The sequence below is a fragment of the Macaca thibetana genome, chromosome 11 (genome assembly GCF_024542745.1).
Source record: "Macaca thibetana thibetana isolate TM-01 chromosome 11, ASM2454274v1, whole genome shotgun sequence".
Classification (NCBI taxonomy): domain Eukaryota; kingdom Metazoa; phylum Chordata; class Mammalia; order Primates; family Cercopithecidae; genus Macaca; species Macaca thibetana.
In genome coordinates, this window is record NC_065588.1 from 6,294,401 (window position 1) to 6,312,216 (window position 17,816).

The following is a 17,816-nucleotide window of genomic DNA, read 5'->3' on the forward strand; positions in this document are numbered from 1 at the left end:
GTGGCAGTTCCGAGCTTGATTTTTCCCTTTGGCTTATTGATTTTGGGGTCCCCATATTTATTTTCCTTTCACACTACTCTTATACAGGCGACGAGACTGAGGCCCAGAGAGGAGGCTGCCTGCCTAACAGAGACCAAGGAGTCAGAACCAAGAGTAGAACTCAGACCCCCTCACTTCAAGTCCAATGCTCTTATCACATAAAAAGGATGCCTTGATTATATGAATGTGGCACTGAACTATATAGGCTGACGCCAATTCTTTCTTCAGTGTAAACAATAATAGCAATGGGAGCAACAGGCAGCATTTCTGTGGCAGGTAGGTTCTAAGGCCTCCCTGTGGATTTCCTCTGCCAACACTCATGTTTACCCTAATAAGTTGTTTCTATTATAAACTTAAATATTTACTGAACTCTTCCCACCAGTACTTGTTAACTTGAAAGAAGGCAGAGATGAGATAAAACCTTTCTTTTCCTGAGACCTGTCTCCCAAGATAGATGGACGCAGGCCCAAAAGGGCAGAATGGAACATTGTCTGTTTTTTGACCTTCCCACCCTCCAGGGTGCTTCACACGCCTCCCCTGTGCTGGAATTGTCCTGGACATGGGTTAGGATGCATAAAGTCAAGCATCACCAAAATTCCTCTGCTTGTCCTCTTGGCATTAGGTGCAGTTTAGGCCCTGCCTCTCCTTCCTTGTCCTCCTTCCTCCCCATCTACCACTATCGGTAGTGTCCCCAGTGCAGCCAGCTGCCTGCTTCTGTGTCTTTGCATATACAGTTCCCTCTGCTCGGAATTCCCTCCTCCACTTTGACTACTGACTCCACCTTCCCAAGTCGTCAGCTGCTGCAATGTCCTCTGCTCTGGGAAGCCTCCCGGACTCAGATTGACTTGGGGATATGCCCTGTGCCCCTACTTGTTACTAGCTTCTGCTGCTCTGCCTCTGATCTCTCCCTCCCCTTCCCGCCCTGACACCTCATGGGGTTTTACCCTGCCCTCTCCAGCCTTTATCCTATTGCCCCGCCTTCATTCACTTCTCTCACCTGAACTACTCCACAGCCTCCTAGCAGATTTGCACCTGGTCCTTAGCTCAACTTTCATCTCCCACTGCTCCCCTCATATTACCTAATTGCATCTCCCAAAATACAACATCTCCATTTTCTGTTTTTTCTTTTTTTTTTTTTTTTTTTTGAGGCAGAGTGATGGAGTCTCGCTCTGTACCCCAGGCTGGAGTGCAGTGGCGCAGTCTCGGCTCACTGCAAGCTCTACCTCACGGGTTCACTCCATTCTCCTGCCTCAGCCTCCTGGGTAGCTGGGACTATAGGCACCCGCCACCGCGCCCGGCTAATTTTTTGTATTTTTAGTAGAGAGGGGGTTTCACCGTGTTAGCCAAGACGGTCTCAATCTCCTGATCTTGTGATCCGCCCGCCTCGGCCTCCCAAAGCGCTGGGATTACAGGCGTGAGCCACCACGCCCGGCCAACATCTCCATTTTCCATGCAATCCCCTAAAGCACTGAGCCAAGGACCTGAGATGCCAATAATGGTCCTGATCCTCAAGGGGCTTCCTACCTGCCCCTCCGGCCTTCCCCCACCCACCTACCTAAAACACAAGCAGAGAACCTCTGAAAACACAGCAGATCCAACCATTCCCCTGCTTGAACCCTTCGGTGGCCCCTAATGCTCAGAGTGCAAAGTCCAGGAGCACAAGGCTCTTTCTCACCTCCCCACAAACCTCCCGTGACAGCCCCTGTGCCAGCCTTTGCCCAGGATTCTCCCTTGGCAGCAACTTTCCCTGTGGTTCTGCAGCATCACTTCCCAGTCTGGGTCAGAGGCTTCTGCTTAGCCTCTCAGCCCCCAAGCCTCTCTCTGTAACTGCACCTGTCACCCTCAAACCATTGTCTGGCTGCCTGTCTCCTCCCACACTGGACCCTGAGCAGAAACAAGGGCTAATCCATTTTTTTCAGCTCCTACCCCTGATGAAATACCCTAAGAGATACTGAAAAATGTTTTTTAATCAATGAGACAAGTCTAATGATAATAAACAGGAAAATAACAGCAATGTGCTAACAGTGGCTGTTTCTGATGAGCAGAATTTTGAGTTCTGTTACTTTTACTTCTTGGTATTTCGGTTGTTTCTGTAATGACTGTATCTTGCTTTTGCAATAATAAAGGACGCTAAAGGAAACTTCATTTTGAAAATAATACAAAGGGATTCTGGAACTTCAAAGGACGGGGACTCTCCTCGTCCACTCCGGAGAATCAGGAAAGGAGTGTTTAAAGACCCGCAGAATTCCTACAAGTGACGTGGGGAGGGCCAGCCAGCCAGCGCGCATGCCGGCCAGAGAGCGAGGTGGGCTCTGGGTCCGGGAGATGTCAGATCAGTGCTCTGCACAGGGCCTGGAAGGCAGGACGAGGCATTTCGACTTAGGTCCTTGAATCTGGAGAGCTACAGAAAGTTTGTGAGCTGAAGAGAAGCGCTCCGAGCTTGGCATCTGGAGCAGTCCAAGGCAGCAGCGAACACGTCCAAAGACGCAGGAGGGAGGGTGGGGGAGTAGAGAGAAAACAGAGGCCGTTTACAAACCCTTTTTCCCTCTGGGGCAACTAAACCTCAAGTGCAGGAAGCGCTTGGGGACTGCCCAGCCCTCAGCTATGTTATCATTCGGTGATAGGTACTTGCTAATGACTTCCAAAAGCCTCCCATCTGTCATCCCACCCAGACTGCGCGCTTCTAATTCCTCCTACCCCACATGCTGTGCCCAATGAAAAGTATGGCCAGCGAGCGAAGGCTTGCAAGGAGGCAGCCGAGGGCGAAATGAAGCCAGGCGGCTTCCCTTTAAATCCTCGCAAAGCAGAAGGGCCCCTCATTCCGGGACCAGGCCTTGGACAAGGGGCCTTTAACCCGGACGACCCGGGGAGAGTCTCCCAAAGTAGAGAGCCGGGTCGGGCGCCCAGACCAAACCGGGGGAACCGGAAGGGCGAGGCCTCCACAGAAGTCCGCGGTAAAAGTGGCAGGGAGTGGCTGCCTGGAAAGACCCCAAGACGGCTGGAAGGAGGGGGGGGTGGCGGGTGGGGGTTAGGGCGACTAGGCGGGGAAACAGGGAGAGGCTCGGGCTCCGACGGACAGCTGGGGCCGAGACACGCCGGACCTGGGCGGGGGCAGGGGGCGGGGTGCGGCCCGGGCGGGGCCGACGGGGCGGGGCCGAAGGGGCGGGAGGCGTGGCCGGCGGGGGAGTGGGGGCGGCTTTTCCCGGCACATGCGCACCGCAGCGGGTCGCACGCCCTAAGGAGTGGCACTTTTTAAAAGTGCAGCCGGAGACCAGCCCACAGCTGTCTGTATCTGTGTCCAGCCCGGGTCCCGCCTGTCCCAGCTGCGCGCGCCCCTCAGTCCCGCACCCGTTCGACCCAGGCTAGGTTAGCCCTCACCATGCCGGTCAAAGGAGGCACCAAGTGCATCAAATACCTGCTGTTCGGATTTAACTTCATCTTCTGGGTGAGTGAGCGCGACTGCCGCACGCTCCACTCAGGGGCCACCTGTTCGCGGACCCCGGACACTGGCCGCGGGTGCTGGCAGTGACCCTGGACACTGGCACCGGGCAGGCACCGGGCGGGAAGAGAGGGGGCCCTGCGGCTGCCAGCTGGCTCCAAGGCCGGGTCCAGAGCCGGGCGGGACGGCCGCGACGGGCGCATTCGGGTGGGGGCTCACCACCGCCCAGCGGGCGTGGGGAGCCGGGCCCTCCTGGGATGGGGCGTGCGGGCGGGTCCTGAGCCCTTTCCCTCGCCTAGGATTTGAGCTGGGCTGTGTGTCTGCTCCCAGCCCAAGCCCCTCCAAGTGCCAGAGGGGAAGGCAGGGAGAAGCGGAGCACCCCTCTTTGGGCCAGGGCCAAGGAGGACTGTGGTGAGCAGTGCGGCTCGTGACTGGGTGGGGTCTCCCAGGTAGTAGGGGGCGCGAGGAAGGGAGGGTGCGGGCACGGCGAGAGCTCAGCCAAGAGCTGCTCTCACTTTTACACAGGAGCGGAAGGGGTGCCTTGGCTGCGGGTCCGGCCCCGGCACCCAGTCCCTGAGAGTCGGGGGCTCCTCCACCCTTGAGGAGGAACCTCGCAGGTCCCGGTTCCCTCAGACTTTGATTCTGAACCACCGTGAGAGCGCCAAACTCCCTGGCAGCTACTGAAAGACTAGCTTGTCTTGATTTCTTTCAAGGCTGATAAGTATCTTCACTGGAGAGAACTCTGGGAGCTGGGGAGAGGAGAGGAGAGGGCAGATACCTATCTGCGCCTCTAGTGGGATGAGTCCTGTGTGTGCATTTCCGGGAGAGATCAGGTGCCAGCCAGCTGCCCGCCCAGGGCAGCCTTGGCCTTGCCCCCTCCCCTCCCCGCCAGCCCAGGCGGCCCACCCAAGGCCAGGCAGGGCGCAGAGCGGACGTTCATCCGGAGAGGCCAACGAGGCCAGGAGCTCCAGGGACACCCACTGCAGGCCACTCAGCCGCTACAAATGGGAAGACAGAGAGGTGACAGAAGCAAGGAATAGGAAACCTTTGTGTCCTTGTTTCTGTAGCCACATTCCCTACACACGCATGACAATACTTGCCCCTCTGCAGGCAGGAAGATAGTCTGTGTGCCACTCTCAAGATGGATGTAGAAACAGGTGCATGCCACCAGAGTCTTGTAACAGAAAAAGTGCACTTGGCCAGGCACAGTGGCTCATGCCTGTAATCCCAGCACTTTGGGAGGCTGAGGCAGGAGGATTGCTTTCATCCAGGTTCAAGACCAGCCTGAGTAACATAGTGCATTAGACCCCATCTCTACAAAAAATAAACAATCAGCTGGGCGTGTTGGCATGCACCTGTGGTCCCAGCTACTCAGGAGGCTGAGATGAGAGGATCACTTGAACCTGGGAAGTCAAGGCTACAGTGAGTCATGATTGCACCACTGTACTTAGCCTGGGTGACACAGTGAGCCCGGTCTCAAAAAGAAAAAAAAAGACAGTGTACTTATTCCCCTGGTCACTGAGGTCCCCACAAGCCTCCTTAGGGAAATCTCCTAAGATTTACTCCTCCCCAGAGCTGAAGGGGTGGTCGAACAGATTTTCCAGTTTGTAGAGATTGACCTCCCCTAGTGCATCAGTCACCATAACACACGCCCTAGTGAGGACAACATGTAGGTGTGCTCCTGCCCAACCCTTGACTTGCTTTAAGAAGACCCTGCCGGCCGTGGGCACCCCTCTCCTCCTGTGTTGCTACCCACCCCAGCAACCAGCCAGCTGCCACGCTTAGCTTCTTCCTTTCACCAATCCCTGGCAGCAGAAAAGTATGTGGGAAGGCAGCTGGCCTCACCCACCCTTGACCTTTGGGAGTTTTCCTCTCCCCTCCCAGGTACAGTCTCTCCCTGCCTGTGTTGGTTCGTCCCCAGCTGTCTGCCTAGACTGCATCCAGGTTTGGGACTGCAGGGAAACACAGACGGCCACCGTGTGCCTCCCTACCCCCATCTGCCCCATGGCATATGCAGGAAGCTGATGCGAGGCTCCCACGGCCAGTAGTATCTACTCTGTCTGTGGCCTGCTGGCCTGCAATCTGTCCGTACTGTCCTCAGCCTGCCACCCCGCTCGTATTCAGAGCCCCCTACCCCTGGCCCCGGCCTAGGTGCAGCTGATGAGCTATGTAGTCTGAAACAGAAATCACTCGCACTGGAAATGTTTGGAATGACTTGAAGATCGTACATTCCAGCCCTCTTATCCATAGTGAGGCAGCAGAGGAAGAGAGATGGGGTGATTTACCCAGGATCACAGAGACAGAGCCAGTATTACAACTCCTGGGGCCCTTACTTCTGTCCTCTTCCATCTTCATCAGAAGCAGGAAGGTGGGCAGTAGCTATGCTTTCCTGAATTACTGCTCATTTGTCTGGTATCTGGGTCCCTATGGAGACGAAGCCCTCATCCCTAGGAGATGATGTAATGAAAAGGAAGACTGTGGTCGGTCCACTTGTGCAGAGTCTTAGTCTTTAGAGCCTTTCTTGTTCTAGCCCCATGATGTAACCAAGAGCAGGACGCATTGTCCCCACTATACTGACGATCAGGAAACTATTTCCCAGGGAGGTTAGGTGACTTATCCAAGATGACGGGGCAGGGTGGTCTCAGAACTAGGTTACTTCACCCAACTGGGTTTGGCTGCTGAGCGGGAACGGGAGAAGGGTGGAATGAAGCTCCCACAACTCTCTTAAGGAAAACTGTAACCCAAGGGAACTGCTTGGGTGATTATGTTGTCACCACATCCGTTTCTCTCTTGAGACCAGACATTTATAAACTTGGCATTTGGAACCTGATGTGGGCCTTGGAAAGCAGGAATTGTGAGGCCAGTGGCCAGCAGTGCTTCACACAAGAGGATGCGGACAGGGGGTGTCCAGCAGGCATCCAGAGAGAGGCCAGCCTCCGTGGAGTAGGATGGTTCTTGGGGGGCTGTGCCTCTTCCCTGGCCTGATCTCATCCCCGTGGATCACTGCCTGATGGCCCGTTCTGCACAGCCTGGCCTCCCCAGGTCTGGTGGCCACAGCCAACCAGCAAATCGGTTTGTTCTTCCAGCGCCTCCAGAACCAGCCCTCCTGGCTCTATTTTGGTGGTTTCTACATTTCCTTCAGACCTCCCTGCCCGCCCGGCCACCCCCTAAAAACCAGTTGAGAGGGGAAACATCTCGCTGATGTCCATGCGGTAGACAATGCAAGTGTTTATCTCCAGCTGAAATGGGAGCCAGGGTTAGGGCCAGTCCAGTCTAACACTTGCATGTCTGCCCTCTTTCTGGTCAGACGAGGGGAGGAACTCCTTAGGGCAGAAGAGGGAAAGGTTTGGCTGTACTGAGAGAGCCCAGTCCCCTCCCCACCTCCCTCAGCCCCTTTGCTTACTGTCTCTCACCCCTCACTCCCTAATGAAAATAGCAGTGCGGGTCTGGGGGGTCTCTTTCCAAGACACCGTATCCCCTGGACCTAGTGGAGGCTAGTGTGAAACACAGAGACCTAAACTGGGAATTCAAAGACCTGGATGTGAGTCCAGCTCTGTCCTCAACTCACTTTGAAACCTTGGGCTGGTCACTTCTGTGCTCTCAGCCTCAGTTTCCTCATCTGTAAAACAATGGCTTGGAACAGATGGTCTCAAAAGGTCCTTTCAGGCTCAGTCTATGAACCCAGCGCCCCTCCCCACACCACATGCAGCAATAGGACTTTCCCACACACCCAAAATAGGAACCAGTGTTGGGTACAATGCATGCTATGTTGGTGATGGTCACACTAAAAGCCCAGACTTCACCACTATATAACAATACTACATTCGTGTCCCCTAAATCTATAAATAATAACATAATAAACAAAATACAAGTCATGAATTGGAAATGGGAGATGGATACCAAGGCTTGTCCTCAAAATTCAGCTTTTCTTGGCCTTTACCTCTGGAGCAAGAGCCCAGCTGTTGCTTCTCTTTCCTGTTACCGCTCAGTTCCCTCTCCTCACCCTGGCTGGGGTCTCTCTCTGAGGGAGTTCTGTGTTCATTGCCCATATACGTTAGTACTTAGCCTAGTGGTCAAAGCACCAATCCTGGGTTACGTGTCTCATCACCAAACGGGACTGGTGACCACCCCACAGGGTTGCTGTGAGAGTTAAATGGGGAATGTGTGTAGCGCACTTAGCATAGTAGATTGCACTAGACGCGTCTTCCAATGGTAGCTCTTGTTACTCACTAGTGGAGAGTGGATTGGGGCCCTGGGGAGGGTGGGAGCAGTTCTCTAGTGTGGAAGTCTAAACCGCAAGTGTGGCCAGGAGGACCCTCGCCATCCACACACCGGCCTCCCTGCCTCTTCCTGTATCAGCGCCAGCTTTTGTCCTGTACATCAAAACCCCGACTCCATTTCATGGGTTGCTACTGCTCATTTGGCTACGGGGGGAGCCCCGCTTCTGAAAATAAAATCGCATGTCAGAGAAACCCTCAGGATCAGGATTCTGGATCTGGGCAGGGCTTGGACAAGTTGGGTGGCAGCGGCAAAAGCCCCTCCCCACGTTCTGCCTTTTCCCCCAGAAGTAAGTTGCTGGGACTGTTGCATAAAATGGCTCCCACCTCCAGTGCCCAGACAGCCTGCACTGGGGCGAAGCTGGCAGGCTTGGGGAGAGGTGAGCTGAGGCCAGGTGTCTGCATCCTTTGCCCAGAATTTTGATGGTCTCTCCCCTGCACCCACAATGAGTGTGAACAACAAAGACCCGATCTTTTGATGGTGGTAAGGATTCCTCTGCACATGCTCACACTCACGGTTTCTACCCCTTTCTTTTCAACGTGGCCCACAGCACCATTCCAGACCCTGCTCTATTGTGTTCGGAGGAAGCAGCTGCTGGCTCCGGCCTGAATTTGGGAGTGCTTTGATAAGCGGCGCTCCCCAGGGCCCTGCCAGTACTGACTCGAGATGAGCTCTCTGCGGCTGCTGGGCTCGCAGATCAGCCTTCTCACCCCTTACACACACGGGTCCTGTGTTTGTTTTGTCTGCTTTTTTTGTTTGTTTGTTTTTGTTTTCCCGTTCTGTTCAATTTTATAAGGAGGCGTAGCTTTTGGACTTGGTTGCAGGGTTGGGTTTGGAACTTAATAATACGTTGGATTTACAAAAGCGCCTTTTCTTCTAAAGAACACGAACATTGGCCGGGCGCGGTGGCTCAAGCCTGTAATCCCAGCACTTTGGGAGGCCGAGACGGGCGGATCACGAGGTCAGGAGATCGAGACCATCCTGGCTAACACGGTGAAACCCCGTCTCTACTAAAAAAAATACAAAAAACTAGCCGGGCGAGGTGGCGGGCGCCTGTAGTCCCAGCTACTCGGGAGGCTGAGGCAGGAGAATGGCGTGAACCCAGGAGGCGGAGCTTGCAGTGAGCTGAGATCCGGCCACTGCACTCCAGCCTGGGCGACAGAGCGAGACTCCATCTCAAAAAAAAAAAAAAAAAACAAACAAAGAACACGAACATTGATGGTTCTTGCCTGGGTGTGGTTCTCACCTGGGTGAGCCTGGCTGTGAGGGTAGGGGGCCTGAGGTCACCCCAGCCACAGCTTCTGTGGTCCTACTGGCAGCATGTTCTAGACAGACCTGTGTGTGTGGAGCTGGGGAAAGGAGAGTGGAGAAGTTTGAGGAAGCTGCATGTTTATGTTCTGTGTTGCTCCCTCCCCCAGGTTGGGGCCAGCGGGACTTTATTTGCATCTACCACAGGTCTTTTCAGCCAAAGCCTTGCAGAAACAGGCTTTACCCCGTACATACAGAAGAGCAAAACTTCGTTGTTAAGAGTCTGAAAATCTGGGTGAGAGCTCGTCAGACCCTTGGCCTCAGAGAGCGGGAAAAATCCTTTGCAACTAGGAAGAAAATTCAGAAGACGAAAAAAGTAGGGGGGAGGGGGCTGGGGATCGGGGGCTGGTCTTTCTACATTTCTTTCTTTCTTTTTTTTTTTTTTGGAGACAGTTCTCACTCTGTCACCCGGGCTGGAGTGCAGTGTTAACAGTCATGGTTCACTGCAACCTCAACCTCCCAGCTCAGGCGATCCTCACACCTCAGCCGTCTGAGCTCCTGAGTAGCTGGGACTACAGGAATGTGCCACCACACCCACCTAACTTTTTAATTTTTTTGTAGACACAGGATCTCACTATGTTGCCCAGGCTGGTCTCAAACTCCTAGGCTCAAGCGATCCACCCGCCTTGGCCTCCCAAAATGCTAGGATTACAGGAATGAGCCACTGTGCCTGGTCTACATTTCTTAAATTTATGTTTTAAGGCCTGACTGCAGATTACTTGCCTGTTTTATTCCACAGAAAAAGTCATGCTGGTCCAGGGACATTCTCATTTTCCATCAAGCGATGGCATGCAGCCGTGGAAAGCAACATCCTGTCCCCAGATGAGATAATTTTTTTTGAGATAATTTTATAATAATTATATCTATCTGGTAATTTCCTTCCCCCCACCCCTCCAAAAATACTTAGTTGTGGATAGTTTTTAAATACTATATCCTGTCATCCTAGACTAGTACATCTTAACCTTTTTAGGGAAATTCCTTTTTAGGGAATTCCTTGGAATCTGTACGACCTGCCTCCAGAAAAATGTTATGTTTGTTTCTGGAGGCCCACAGACATCTTTTTTTTTTTTTATAATTCTTTTTCTCTGTTGCCCAGGCCAGAGTATAGTGGCACCATCATAGCTCACTGCAGCCTCAAACTCCTGGGCTTTACACAATCCCGGCCTCAGCCTCTCAAGTAGCTGGGGCTACAGTACACACCACTATACCCGGCTAATTTTTTTGTAGAGAGAGGGTCTCTCTCTGTCGCCCAAGCTGGTCTTGAACTCCTGGTCTCAAGCAGCCCTTCAGCCTCGGACTCCCAAAGCACTGGGATCATAAATGTGAACCACCACGCCCAGCCTGAACTCTTGCTATAAACTCTCCGTATTGGTTTTTCTCCCTCAGTTTCCAGACAACCCCTGCTCTGTCCTGAGTCCCGTATTTCGGCCATAAGAAGCAGGTTGCCTCACCGTTTCCTGGGGGCTGCAATGGGGGCATAACAGGGGACTTTGTGGAAGGCATGAGAAACCCTAAATTCCCTGGTAATCCAGTGCAGCTCAGATGGGACAACTGGCCTCCCACCCATCCCTCTGACTCTCAGCTTAATCATTGCCCAAGGAGTGGTTTTCACTCTCGGTTAGTTTAATGAGTGCTCTGTATTTCCAGTCCACACAAAAAATGCAACTTTATGATCTTCCAGCCAGGTTAGGCCTCTTCGCTTAGCTTTTCCCATAGCTTGGTGCTTCGTCTTTGTTCAGGAAGCGTGGCGGTCCGTCTCTCTTCTCCTTCCCTCCGAGTGCAGATGGAAAGGCTTGTCTTCTGAGGACTTTAAGAAAGGAGGCATGTCTCAGGAGGGATCAATTGGGGAGCTAGACTCCCGAGGAGTTGAGAAGCAGCCTGGTTGAGTAACTGGGAAAGGCAAAGCAGCCTGACTTGGAAAAGGGCCCGGATTAATGTGATTCCAGAGAAGGTCCCTGTGGAGAGAAGTTTGGGGACTACTGACTTGGAGAAAAATCAGAAACCAGGGTCTTCAGGGCCCTTCCTGTTCAATCCTTTTGCCAGGCATTGTGCCCGCGGGAAGAAATGGTGGCTCTTGTGAGCTCTGTTAGAGAAGTAACCCTTCAGGCCGGGCGCGGTGGCTCACGCCTGTAATCCCACCACTTTGGGAGGCCGCGGCAGGTGGATCACCTGAGGTCTGGAGTTTGACACCAGCCTGGCCAACATGGAGAAACCCTGTCTCTACTAAAAATACAAAATTAGCCAGGTGTGGGGGCGTGCGCCTATAGTCCCAGCTACTGGGGAGGCTGAGGCAGGAGAATCGCTTGAACCCAGGAGGTGGAGGTTGCGGTGAGTTGAGATTGTGCCACTGCACTCCAACCTGGGTGACAAGAGCAAAATTCCATCTCAAAAAAAAAAAGAAGAAAGAAAAGAAAAGAAACCCTTCAGAGCTTACCCAATGCACATCCAAGTTTCCAGTGAACACCGCTGGGTAGGGTGAGCAGCTGGTGGCTCCTGCCAAGCCCCCACCTCGGAACCGAGCTTCACAGCTTCAAGTGCCAGTCCCTTGCTGACACTCCTAGTCTGAGCTGTGTGTTATTATCCAAGTGCAGAAACAACACAACACATGGGCATAGGAGAAGATCCTTGACCAAGGCTAAAAATACCATAATAAGGCAGTTTTATTAATTATGAATTTATTAATTCAAAACCTATTCTAGGATTTTGGGGTTTTTTTTTTTTTTTTGAGATGGAGTCTCTCTCTGTCACGCAGGCTGGAGTGCAGTGGCGCAATCTCGGCTCACTGCAAGCTCCGCCTCCCGGGTTCATGCCATTCTCCTGCCTCAGCCTCCCGAGTAGCTGGGACTACAGGCGCCTGCCACTGCGCCCAGCTAGTTTTTTGTATTTTTAGTAGAGACGGGGTTTCACCGTGTTAGCCAGGATGGTCTCGATCTCCTGACCTCATGATCCGCCTGCCTAGGCCTCCCAAAGTGCTGGGATTACAGGCGTGAGTCACCGCACCCAGCCTGTTTTGTTTTTTGAGATGGAGTTCGCTCTTGTCACCCAGGCTGGAGTGTAATGGCGCCATCTCAGCTCACCACAACCTCCGCCTCCTGGGTTCAAGCGATTCTTCTGCCTCAGCCTCCTGAGTAGCTGGGATTACAGGTGCCCACCACCACACCTAGCTAATTTTGTATTTTTGGTAGAGACAGGGTTTCTCCATGTTGATCAGGCTGGTCTCGAACTCCTGACCTCAGGTGATCCGCCCGCCTCGGCCTCCCAAAGTGCTGGGATTACAGGCGCGTAGTTTAATTTCTTTTAAATCTAAGTTGATTGAGTCTATAGTATAATAATATAGTGTACTGATTTATTAAAACTCTAGATGAAAAGATCAGCAAAATCATAGTATTTGTGAACTCATCCTTGTTTTTTTTGTCATTTGTTTGTTTGTTGGTTTGTTTGTTTTGAGACAGAGTCTCGCTCTGTCACCCAGGCTGGAGTGCAGTGGCATGATCTTGGCTCACTGCAACCTCCGCCTCCCAGGTTCAAGTGATTCTACTGCCTCAGCCTCCCGAGTAGCTGGGACTACAGGCATGAACCACTATGCCCGGCTAATTTTTGTATTTTTAGTAGAGACAGGGTTTTACCATGTTGGCCAGGCTGGTCTCGAACTCCTCACCTTAGGTGATCCACCCACCTCTGCCTCCCAAAGTGCTGGGATTACAGGACTTTGTGAGCCACCGCACCAGGCTCATCGTAGCTTTTCAAGTCAATAGAAGTCTGGTGTTTGAATCCACGTCATGTCTTCCCTTCTAGGTGGGCAGTTGTGGTGCACTAGTGTGCATACACACCCCAGATTCATGCCCAACTCCATTGGATGTTTTCCAAGTGGGGAGTCGTCCATACCTCCCTCAGCAGCCCCATTCCTAGAGACAGGAGGCCCTTCCCACTAAGACATATTCCTCCTGCTCTCCATGGTGCAATGTAAACATCTTCTTTCTCGCGATGTGGGGCTGTGGATTTAAGTTTATTACTGTTAAGCTCAGATGTTTTAAAGCTTCCTGTCTACAAGCCTGAGAAAATCTCTTCATACTCTCCTTTCCTCCACTCTAGTCAAAGTGTAGCCCTGGCTCCCTAAGACATACAACCCTTTAGAGACCCAGACTGCTAATTTCTTCCTTTTCTTTTTTTTTTTTTTTGAGACGGAGTCTCGTTCTGTTGCGCAGGCTGGATGGAGTGCAGTGGCACAATCTCAGCTCACTGCAACCTCTGCCTCCTGGGTTCAAGCGACTCTCCAGGCTCAATCTCTCGAGTAGCTGGGATTACAGGCATGTACCACCATGCCTAGTTAATTTTTGTATTTTTAGTAGAGATGGGGTTTCGCCACGTTGACCAGACTGGTCTCAAACTGCTGACCTCAGGTGATATGCCCACCTCGGCCTTCCAAAGTGCTGGAATTACAGGCCTGAGCCGCTGCGCCCAGCTGCGACTGCTCATTTCAAATAGAAATGAGATTCTTTTCCAGGATGAGGAGGGACACTTTGGCCTTCTTTGTCATGGGAAGCTGTCACTCTCCTTTAGGACTCTGGGGTGTGTCTTGAGAGCTCGTGCTCAGGGCTATAACACAGAGGCCTGTGCTGATGTCATCTTGTTCCTCTGCCCTTTGCTGAGGATGGTTCTGGGGAAGGGCAGAGGCTCCGGGTCCCACTCTGGGGCTGTTTCCACGGGGTTTGGAAGGACCATGGCCACTGAACGGGCTGCGGCCCCGTCTATGGACACAATGCCAATAGGCAGCTGCAACAGTGCAGCCAGCGGGAGAGGAGGGTGTGCGAGTTGCCCTGGAGAATCCTTTCCCAGAGCGCTGCCTCTGTCCACGCTGACTATATGACCAGTAGAACCAAGGGTGTGGCTGAAGCTCTCAGGCCAAAGGCCAGGAAGAGGAAGCACCGGCTGTTTTTCTAGACTCTGTTCGTTGAGTGCCCACTCCCCCCACCGCCCCCGAGTGAGGCCAGGTGTAGGTGGCACCTCCAGCCCAGGTGGCCACTGCAGCTGCCTTGCTATCGGGGAGGAGGCGGGCATCTGCAAGCTGCCTTCCTTCCTGTGCAGATGGACTCCCTTGGGGCCTTTAAGGATGGAAAACACCACTTTGAAATGGGATTAGATATGAATGGGGGGAGAATGGGCAAAAGGAAAAAATTCTGGCTTCAGAATAGAAGAAATGGATCAAAAACACAAACAGCTTAGCAAAGTAATTAAGAATGTGGGCTCTGCAGTCAGACCATTCTGGGCTCAAGTTCTAACTCTGCCACTTACATTCTGGGTTCAAGTTCTAACTCTGCCACTTACTTGCCCTGTGATCTCAGTTGAGGAGCTTAACTTTTGTGCCCCAGTTTTTTTCGTCTAAAAAATAGAAGATAATATTACCTACTTGGCGGGCCTATTGTGAAAATTAAATAGTTCCAGGGAAGTACTTAGGGTGGGGTGTGGAACATAGATAGCAAATATTTGAGTGTTTGCTGCTAGTAATTAGATGACCTCATATGAAGAAGGAGCTCCTAGCAGAGGGGTAGGGCAGGTGATAAGTTAGACAAGAGTTTGGGGATCTTGGCCTCCCTTGCTGGCTTGGGGCTTGGAAGATCCCATGTTGGAAAAGGAGGGCCGTTCCACCAAGCGGGGCCGAAAGTGCTTTTAACCCACCCTGCCACTCCAGGCACCACATGGCATGGCTTGAAAACTGTCAAGGAAGGAGCATCTCCCACCACTCAGGGCCACGCACGCACATGGTGGCCAACTCTGCAGATGGAATGAGAGCAAGCTGCTGCAAGTGGCTAGAGTGTGTCAGCAAGTGTGTGTGCAGTCATCGCCAGACAGCTCGGCGAGGCGTACACAATGGAAAACAAATGTGTGGTATTCTGGAATTTAAAGCAAAACATCCAAAACAATCTCCCACATCAGATGATTTTGGTTAAGATCAGAATGCCTGCTTTCAGCGGAAAAGGGATTTATGGGCTGGCCAGCGTATGCTACGCGTCTGGCAAGCAGGCAATGGAAACTTGAAATGGGATTTCTTGTTTAGAAAGAGGTTACCTTGGGCCGGGGCCTCCCTCCCAATCAGCCCCAACATCCTAACGCCAGCACACTTCGCTGAAGCTTTTCTCCTCTCCAGGGCAGAGGAAGGGCTCCAGATTTCTAAATGATGCTGACTTTGTCCTTGAAAGGAGGGAAGATTTCTTAACTCTTGAACTTGTTCAGACCAGGTAGCTGCCTAATTTCCAGAAAGGTATGCTGAGAAAAAGCTTACGGAGTTCCTCATCCTCTGCCACACCCTGGAGAGGGGACCAAGCTGTCTCCCTTCTATCAGGGAGGAGACAGGCCAGCAGGTAACTGATCTCTGCATGGCATGTGCTGTGCACGGGACAGAGCAAGAGTGCTGACAGCTGGGTCACTCATGCCTGCTCTGTGACCATGGGCAAGTCGCTTTACCTCTCGGAGTCTGTTTCTTCATCTTTCACAGGGATGATACTAACTAGCTTTCAGGCTCTAAAGCAGCCCACTAAGAATCAGAAGGAGCAACAGGGCCTTATAGTGTAATTCTAGCCTCCTCCCTGGGGAAACTCTCATGCATTGCATTACTGTTGCTCCCATAGGGAATGTTCTCCTGTAAAGTAATGCCCCGTACCAGCGTGAGGCCAGGCTCGAACATTTACACACAATTGAGCCAGGCATAGCAAGGTGGTGGCACCCCCAGGCTGTAACTGTCTAGGGTCACCTTCCCCCTTCCACCCAGGAGCCCCCCCAGCTGCATTAGCACCCTTGGAAAGGGAGGCCACAGAGTCAGTAGGCAGGTTAAGCATGCGCTTAGGACACCAACAATGCAGGTAGCTCAAGGAATCCAGGGAAATGGGCACTTTTTTGAGCTTTATCTTACAAGTTCAACTTTTTTTATGTTGAATTGTATGGGTTGTGGGGTAGGGACCGTAATCTTCCAAGTGTCCAGAGCACTAAATGGCCACAGAAGGCAGAAGTTGGCCTCCCCAGGGACCTGGCTTGTCATGAAATGTTGGGTTTAAGTGTGTGGGTGGACTCCTCTCCCCAGCCTGCCCTTATGGTGTAAAAGAGCGACATATAATAGCAGGGGCCATTTATGACCCAGGGACATTGCTGGGGTTGCAGGGAGTGGGCCAGGAGCAGGCAGGGAGTTGTCGTGATAGAGACGCCGATTCCCGTGGGGAGACAGCAAATTAGTGACTCTCCTTAAGCCTCACTTTCCTTATCTGTGTAATGAAGGTAATAATACAACCAGCGTCTTATGCTTGTTACTGGGACTAATGGGATATGTAATGGAAAGCTGTTATATGGGCCTGGCTCACAGGCAGAGCTCCTGTGTTAGCTTCTGCTGCTGTTGCTGTAGTTGCTGTTACTGGTACCCCTCCTTAACATTTTTCACAGATTGAGGTTGTCTAAATGTTCATATTCATCCATATTTTCTCACTTCAGTTCATGAAACCACATCACACAAGATGACTCAAAGCTGAAATCTACCTCCCGTCTTTCTCCCTCTCAAACACAAATTGGAGGACGTATCTTTCCATCTGTCTATAAAACACTCATTTCTGAGACGTCCCCAGTTTGGGGAAGACGGAGAAAAAGGAGAATCCGTTTTGCACTTTGCTGGAAACGCCTGTAAGAATGCCCCATTGGCAGAGACTCGCTTTGTGGAGCTCAACTTGGAAATTGATTTACAGTGGAAATTGAAGGAAAATCTACTTCATATCCATACCAAGAAGGGTGGCCTCAATGCTTCTCCTTCAGTTCACTCCTTGTGCGTCCCAAAAGGAAGTTGATTCTTCACATGTAGAGTTTTCTGGACACCTAGAACACCCACACCCAGAAACCAGGTCCCAGAGAGATGCAGAGCCACAGTCACCATTGCTTGTGTAGACACCGGGCATAGGAAGTGGAAGGAAGGTAGCACCTGAGGGTGCAGCTTCCCAGGGACCACCACCTCTCCCAGCCTCAGTGGAGGGAGACAAGAACAAACCCAAGGGAGAAGCTACTGGTCGGCATCTTCCCTCCCTCCCTCTTGGCCCTCCCCTAGGCCAGGGTCAACACCCTGAATCGAAAGCGTTTGTTGTCAGGCTGCAGCAGGCAGGGAAACCCTGTCACCAGGTTAAGGTTTAAGTCAGAGCATTTTGCCAAATTCAATATGTCCAAGCCTCCCACTTGTCCCCCAAGAAGATTTCTCAGGGATTGGCATCTTTCCCGGTCACCCCCGGCCAGTGAGGAAGCACCGCACATTGAGAAGAGCATAGCTTTGAGTTGTGTATATGGAGCTGGTTCCGTTTGAGCTCTGCCTCTTCTTGGCTGTGTCTTTTTGAGTGAGTTGCTTAAAATCTCTGAGCCTGATTCATCCATAAAATGAGGGCGATGAGAGGATTCAGTGAGAGACAGTACATAAACCACCTCCTGTAATGTGGCGGGCGCGTGGGTCCTTGTACATAGTAACTCCTACTGTGAAATTGCTACTATGGTGTTCTTTATTTTCCCTAAGCTAGATAAACCTAGACTTGACCATCAGCCTCTTTTTTTTTTTTTTTTGGATGGGGGTTTCACTTTGTCACCCAGGCTGGAGTACAGTGGTGCCATCTCAGCTCTCTGCAGCCTCGACCTCCTGGATTTAAGCCATCCTCCTTCCTGCCTCAGCCACCCCCCCCACACCCCCCCCCGCCCAAGTAGCTGGAACTACAGTCGTGTGCCACCATGCCCAGCTAAT

General features: G+C 52.1%; 1 protein-coding gene across 2 annotated transcripts in view; it reads left to right on the forward strand.

Annotated features, from left to right (window-relative positions):
• The first annotated feature begins 2,882 nt into the window (after nt 1-2,882).
• CD9 (CD9 molecule) overlaps nt 2,883-17,816 on the forward strand; it is a 38,304-nt gene continuing 23,370 nt past the window's right edge. The window contains exon 1 of one of the 2 annotated variants that reach the window (XM_050747514.1): nt 2,883-2,993. Coding sequence is in view for 1 of the 2 variants with exons in the window: in XM_050747513.1 (XP_050603470.1) it covers nt 3,419-3,484 (66 nt within the window). In the remaining variant the exon portion in view is untranslated. Of the gene's footprint in view, nt 2,994-3,221; nt 3,485-17,816 lie in introns of those variants that run through there. The other variant, XM_050747513.1, reaches the window with a different exon arrangement.